The sequence below is a fragment of the Osmerus eperlanus genome, chromosome 8 (genome assembly GCF_963692335.1).
Source record: "Osmerus eperlanus chromosome 8, fOsmEpe2.1, whole genome shotgun sequence".
NCBI lineage: Eukaryota > Metazoa > Chordata > Actinopteri > Osmeriformes > Osmeridae > Osmerus > Osmerus eperlanus.
Window position 1 is genome coordinate 996,158 of NC_085025.1, and position 7,541 is coordinate 1,003,698.

At 53.0% G+C, this 7,541-nt stretch overlaps 1 protein-coding gene across 1 annotated transcript; it reads left to right on the forward strand.

Moving 5' to 3' along the window:
• The first annotated feature begins 686 nt into the window (after nucleotides 1–686).
• LOC134025149 (nuclear receptor coactivator 7) lies at nucleotides 687–7,530 on the forward strand. The gene is made up of 6 exons (XM_062468036.1): nucleotides 687–1,048; nucleotides 1,564–1,733; nucleotides 3,018–3,172; nucleotides 4,619–4,689; nucleotides 7,205–7,312; nucleotides 7,405–7,530. Exons 2-6 carry the CDS (start codon nucleotides 1,696–1,698, stop codon nucleotides 7,528–7,530), a joined length of 498 nt encoding a protein of 165 aa, XP_062324020.1. The 5' UTR covers nucleotides 687–1,048; nucleotides 1,564–1,695.
• Nucleotides 7,531–7,541: the final 11 nt, after the last annotated feature.

Consider the following 7,541-nt stretch of genomic DNA (forward strand, 5'->3'; position numbering starts at 1 on the left):
TCTTGTTGTTGCTGATGATTGTTTGGGTCATGTTAGGGTGAGAAACTCTTCTAGATAATGGGGGGCACCACAGAGGCTCACCTGGGTCATTTGCTGCATGTCTTCATGTCTTGAAATGTCTATAATTCATGAAAATGATCTAAAATACATCCTTTAAAAAACCCTCTTTTATTAAGGCTTTTTACTGACCAAAATTTTTATTTAAATTGTTACCACAGATTAACAGCTCTGAATTGTGTTAAGTGGGTACACGTATACACGGGTAACATGTTTGGTAAATTACATAATAGTACAAGACCACACATAGGAGTGTAACTATGTGTTGACAACAAATAAAATAATAACATGAATTCATTAATTTATGTATTTATTTTTTCAGATAGTGACTATTTTCATCAGTAAGTTAACTCAATTTTGTTCAATTTGTTTAACTAATTTGATGCTTACAATGATATGATAATTCACACAAAAAAACACACTCAAGACAAAGATAAAATACATCTGTTTACGTTTATGTCACACAACATTGAAATGAGAAACAGCTTTGCTTCGCCAGGGCAATGAATCAAAAACGAAAAGCGCTTAACAAGTTAACACAGGGTGGCGCTGTTTAAGCGTAAACGAGCACTTGGAAGGTATTATAAAAGCCGCTGCTTGAGGTAGGTTGACAGGTCAGATATCTAACCAGATAAAAATGTTTATTGATGGAATTCAGTGCTTATGTACATTTTACGAAATGCTCTTTTTTATATGTATGTAGTTGGTGGTGATGCTCAATACATTAACTTAAGTGTACATCACCAGCTAAATACAAGACTACCTAGCCATCGTTTAGCTACCTAGCGACATCACTGCCCATTGTTTTGGTCTGCACTGCAGACGGAAGACCTAGTGGACCTTGTTCTCCAAACTGTTGCTAGCAATATATTATGTGCTGATCAAGCAATCGCGTAGCAAAAACAGCTAATTGCAGCTGCAGATTTTATAGTTTCCGTTGTGTTATCGTGGTGCATCCTTCCTGTACATGACGGTGCCGCTATATCGAAAGGTAAAGCGTTAGCAGATTACAGTAGGTGCTGCATTTAACTACAGTACAGTATTAGTACTAGCTACGAACTTCAATGGATATGGACCTGTTTTACTGGTCTGCTGTCTTGATCACCATCTGTCTGTTGTTGGAAACACTGGTTCGTACATAGCGCTAATTGTTTTAGCTAGCTACTGTAGTAGCTGTTAGCTTAGAACACATTAAATTGTACTAGTGCTAACAGTAGCTAAACTAGCTACCAAAATGTTTCTTTTGACTGTATGTCTGGTTTCAAACGTTGTATGTAGTGACAGGCGATGGTATGTGCCATATATCATTTATAATTGCGGGGCAACTTTGAAAAGCCCTCATCACTACATCATTCAGGATTCCTAGGATCAGTACCGTACGGTCCCTGTTGTTTCAACTATCATCACCGTTTTCCGGGGTTTATTGTGCTGGTAAGATACAGCGCGTCCACCACTACGCCACCAATTTAATTTACGCAGTTTTCCGTCCCCTCCCCTCTCCATTAGGATACGGAAGTGTAGGAACTCCGCGTGAGAGTGAACAGAGTGCACATATCACCACATAACTGCTCCCTGCTCTCCTGGGTGTGTGTGGGACAGCTGCATGCGGCGCTAACGCACCACACACACACCCCACAGATGGAGAAGAGAGAGAGGAAGCCAGGCTACTTTGCCAGGTAAGTTTCTCTGCGTGTGTGTGTGTGACACAGAACATGTAACAGCTTTGAACCCCTAGTTGTTTGGTGTTACCCAAAGCAGTAGCTTTTATAGTGTGTAACCTAGTGCTGTGTGGCAGTGTGGGTGGGTGTAGCTTAGTAGTGGAGCATTTGACTGCAGATCAAGAGGCTGTAGTCGCTTATGAGAAAAGTATCTGCTAAATAAACACATTAATATTACATGACAGTACAGCCTGTCTAGACTCCTCTCAGATCTGCCTGGGCTGAACAGAGGAGAGACTAGAGGTGTTGTTGTGTTGAGGAGGATTCTGGGAAAGGGAGGTTTTGTTTATGGCTGAGCTGATACACAGAGAGAAAGAGAGAGAGATGGAGAGGGAGAAAGGAGAGACAGACAGACAGACAGACAGCAATGAAGAAAGAGGGAGACAGGAAGAGAGAGAGAGAGAAACAGGAAATGTAGAGACAGCAAAGGATATCTCTGCATTCCACTCTGCCTTCCTGAGGGAATGGGGAGTGTCGTCTGGAATGCAGTGTTGGAGTCTTGAAACCTTCAGCAGATGTGGGTCTGGCTGCATCCCTAATGATGGAGAAGCAGAAGGTCGACTTCCCATCCAGTCATGTCTGCCTTCCATTCACCCTCTCCTCCATTAGAGCAATAACTCTCTCTCCCCCATCCCCTCTCTCTCCCTCTTTCTCTCTCTCCTCCATTCTCTCTCTCTCCTCCTTCCCTTCTCAGTCTACCTTTCTGGATCTCCCTCTTTCATCTATCATTCTCTAATGTGATTGTCGTCTTTAGTGCATGCATTAAATATTAATTCCTCTAACAGTTCTTCCCAGCCTACCCTGAATAATATGTACGCTAAGTGATCTTGTAACTCATGAGGAGGGTGCTGGTCTGGATTATAGATTAAAGGTCCTTCAGCTTGTAGTTGTCTTGGTGTTGTATGATCTTGTACATGTAGCCAGTGTGACCTCACTCGCTTAAAGTGTGGCTCTGTGATAGTTGTGTGTGCTATGAGGGGAGAGGAGGAGAACAACGTCTACCTGACTTATACACGATGAATGAGGGGATGAGATGAGAGAATGGAATGGAGGGAGAGATATGGGAAGTGATGTTATGTTGTGTCACAGTGGTTCATTGTTACTAAAGGTTGCACTGAGGTCCTCCCATAGTGACTGTTAAACCACTGCGTAATCAAACATGCGTTGTCACTGACGATGTAGACTAGTGCAGTCAGTCTGAATGGACGTAAACACGACAGGCTTCTCTCAATCTCCCTAAAGGCTGAAAAGGCGGAGACAGCTAAAGCAGAGCCAATCAGAGAAGGGCGTGGCTCAGCAGAACCCATCTGATTCGCCGATAATTTCCTGTCCAGAAGCCCCTGCTCTGAAGCAGGGAGACCCTGTAGGAGACGACACACACCTTCCACAGCGCCCAGGTGAGCACACACACACACACAGTCAGGCGAGCTGCCATTCTCCCACACAAACACACACATGAAGTCGTGTTAATTTAGCTTTCATCCAAAGCAATGAGGGAGGATTAAAACCGTTTAATCATGTGAGTTGCTAAAGCCCCATATAAAGCCCCACGAACTGTATTTAGTTTGTGTGGACTTTGAGTTCAAACACTTATATCAGTTAGACAAACTATCCTGCCAAGATTTGTTGAACTTTAACTTCATCTCAGTTGGAGAAGTGGGAAGACACACACACTCATTGAAGTGAGATCATCTGCTTCATGGTGATCTGCTCTGTGTGGATCAAGCATCTTCTGAGTGAACAGATGTAATGAGTTTGTGATGTTTCAGTCTCCAGTTCCAACTCCTCAGTAAAGTATGAAACATTGTACCTGTGAACATCGCATGCGTACGACCAATCCCACCACAGATGTTTCACAACTCCTGTACAGTAGCCTATCAACATGTTACATGAGAGATAGAGTTGAGACAGTTCAGAGAGAGAGAGAGAGAGAGAGAGGGGGGGGGGGGTAATATTGCTGTTCAAGCTAAAACAGTTGACAGACTTGTCATCTACATGTTGTTGTATAACAGAACCAAACAGCGCAGGATTGCAGCTGTGTCCACAGGGCCAGCAGATAACCCTGCTCTGGTCAATCATCCTGTCACAGGACTGTGAAAGAAGCCATGTTACCATGCCTGACTTACACACACACACACACACACACACATTTTAGTGTGCCTGCTCTTTGCTGAGTCATCTGTCCAGTGTGTCTGTGCAGAAGGAGGGCCAGGCTGCAGGAAGGAGTGTGAGGGTGGTGTTAGAGCGTGTGAGGGTGGTGTTAGAGCGTGTGAGGGTGGTGTTAGAGCGTGTGAGGGTGGTGTTAGAGCGTGTGAGGGTGGTGTTAGAGCGTGTGAGGGTGGTGTTAGAGCGTGTGAGGGTGGTGTTAGAGCGTGTGAGGGTGGTGTTAGAGCGTGTGAGGGTGGTGTTAGAGCGTGTGAGGGTGGTGTTAGAGCGTGTGAAGGTGGTGTTAGAGGTAAAACCTGCTCAAGCACAGAGTGCTGAGTAAGACAGACACACTGGGAGGTCATTTAGATAATTACTGAGGGGGGGGTCAGGGGGGTTGGAGGAAGAGAGGGGGGGTGAGAAGAGAGAGAGTGGGAAGAAGAGAGGGGGGAAGGGAGAGAGGGGGAGGAGGAGAGTGAAAGTGTTCTTTTAACTGTGGTGTAAGCCATCTTAAAACTAGATAGGTGTGTGTTATTGTGCTCATGTAAACAAGAATGCCCGTCACTAAGTTAGACTATGGACTCGTCAGTCTATCGGATCCTTTTTTCTGTAAATACTGACTGTGACCCCTCCCCACGCACACGCACACGCGCACACACACACACACACACACACACACACACACACACTCCTTCCAGATGAGAGGGACAGCTCTAACAGCCAGTCTAAGAGAGAGAAGAGGAGACCTCCAGGGACAGTGGAGTACACCGTGAGTCTGACCCCTGCCACCCATCACCCTGTCCCCCCTCCATCGCCCTGTCCCCCCTCCATCGCCCTGTCCCCCCTCCATCGCCCTGTCCCCCCTCCATCGCCCTGTCCCCCCTCCATCGCCCTGTCCCCCCTCCATCGCCCTGTCCCCCCTCCATCGCCCTGTCCCCCCTCCATCGCCCTGTCCCCCCTCCATCGCCCTGTCCCCCCTCCATCGCCCTGTCCCCCCTCCATCGCCCTGTCCCCCCTCCATCGCCCTGTCCCCCCTCCATCGCCCTGTCCCCCCTCCATCGCCCTGTCCCCCCTCCATCGCCCTGTCCCCCCTCCATCACCCTGTCCCCCCTCCATCACCCCCCGTCTATCACCCTCCCTCCATCACCCTGTCCCCCCTCCATCACCCTCCCTCCATCACCCTGTCCCCCCTCCATCACCCTGTCCCCCCTCCATCACCCCCACTCCATCACCCTGTCCCCCATCCATCACCCCCACTCCATCGCCCTGTCCCCCCTCCATCACCCTGTGAGACCTCCAGGGACAGTGGAGTACACCGTGAGTCTGACCCCTGCCACCCATCACCCTGTCCCCCCTCCATCGCCCTGTCCCCCCTCCATCGCCCTGTCCCCCCTCCATCGCCCTGTCCCCCCTCCATCGCCCTGTCCCCCCTCCATCGCCCTGTCCCCCCTCCATCGCCCTGTCCCCCCTCCATCGCCCTGTCCCCCCTCCATCGCCCTGTCCCCCCTCCATCGCCCTGTCCCCCCTCCATCGCCCTGTCCCCCCTCCATCGCCCTGTCCCCCCTCCATCGCCCTGTTCCCCCTCCATCGCCCTGTCCCCCCTCCATCGCCCTGTCCCCCCTCCATCGCCCTGTCCCCCCTCTATCGCCCTGTCCCCCCTCCATCGCCCTGTCCCCCCTCCATCGCCCTGTCCCCCCTCCATCGCCCTGTCCCCCCTCCATCACCCTGTCCCACCTCCATCACCCTGTCCCTCCTCCATCACCCCCCGTCTATCACCCTCCCTCCATCACCCTGTCCCCCCTCCATCACCCTCCCTCCATCACCCTGTCCCCCCTCCATCACCCTGTCCCCCCTCCATCACCCCCCCTCTATCGCCCTGTCCCCCCTCCATCACCCTGTCCCCCGTCCATCGCCCTGTCCCCCCTCTATCGCCCTGTCCCCCCTCCATCACCCCCCGTCTATCACCCTCCCTCCATCACCCTGTCCCCCCTCCATCACCCTCCCTCCATCACCCTGTCCCCCCTCCATCACCCTGTCCCCCCTCCATCACCCCCACTCCATCACCCTGTCCCCCATCCATCACCCCCACTCCATCGCCCTGTCCCCCCTCCATCACCCTGTCCCCCCTCTATCGCCCTGTCCCCCCTCCATCACCCTGTCCCCTGTCCATCGCCCTGTCCCCCCTCTATCGCCCTGTCCCCCCTCCATCGCCCTGTCCCCCCTCCATCGCCCTGTCCCCCCTCCATCACCCTCCCTCCATCACCCTCCCTCCATCACCCTGTCCCCCCTCCATCACCCTGTCCCCCCTCCATCACCCTCCCTCCATCACCCTGTCCCCCCTCTATCGCCCTGTCCCCCCTCTATCGCCCTGTCCCCCCTCCATCACCCTGTCCCCTCTCCATCGCCCTGTCCCCTCCATCACCCTGTCCCCTCTCCATCGCCCTGTCCCCCCTGTCCCCCCTCCATCGCCCTATCCCCCCTCCATCGCCCTATCCCCCCTCCATCGCCCTGTCCCCCCTCCATCGCCCTGTCCCCCCTGTCCCCCCTCCATCACCCCATCACCCTGTCCCCCCTCCATCACCCTGTCCCCCCTCCATCACCCCCCGTCTATCACCCTCCCTCCATCACCCTGTCCCCCCTCCATCACCCTCCCTCCATCACCCTGTCCCCCCTCCATCACCCTGTCCCCCCTCCATCACCCCCACTCCATCACCCTGTCCCCCCTCCATCACCCCCACTCCATCGCCCTGTCCCCCCTCCATCGCCCTGTCCCCCCTCCATCGCCCTGTCCCCCCTCCATCGCCCTGTCCCCCCTCCATCGCCCTGTCCCCCCTCCATCACCCTGTCCCCCCTCCATCACCCTGTCCCCCCTCCATCACCCTGTCCCCCCTGTCCCCCCTCCATCACCCTGTCCCCCCTCCATCACCCTGTCCCCCCTATCCCCCCTCCATCACCCTGTCCCCCCTCCATCACCCCCCCTCCATCACCCTACCCCCCCTCCATCACCCTCCCTCCATCACCCTCCCTCCATCACCCTCCCTCCATCACCCTGTCCTCCCTCCATCACCCTCCCCCCATCACCCTACCACCCATCACCCTACCACCCATCACCCTACCACCCATCACCCTGCCACCCATCACCCTGCCATCTTGTCCACCGCAATACCAACTTATCACACACACAAACAGTCAAGTATTCGTGAGTTTGGGCACAGCCTTTCCTAGTAAAACTGTTTATAAAAACTTAACCACAGCAACACTGTTGCTAACGGTGTATGGTGCAGGTGGAGCCCCAGGACACACTGAACATCGTTGCTTTGAAGTTCAACATCACCCCCAACCAGCTGGTCCAGATCAACAAGCTGTTCTCCCAAAGCATCTACCCTGGACAGGTGAGCTCCCAGCCAATCACACGCTCCAGCCCGCCCCTTGCTGCCAGGCCTGGTCCTGTGATTCGCTGACATGCCCTCCTGTCACTCTGCAGAAGCTCTTCGTTCCTGACGCAGAACAATCGAAACCGGACTCGAAGGGTTCCTGCGATCCTGCCTCGACCAATGGGCAGCCGGAGAAAGGGTCACAGGTGAGTGATGTGCTTCTGAATGAGAGATGATGTTGTGATGG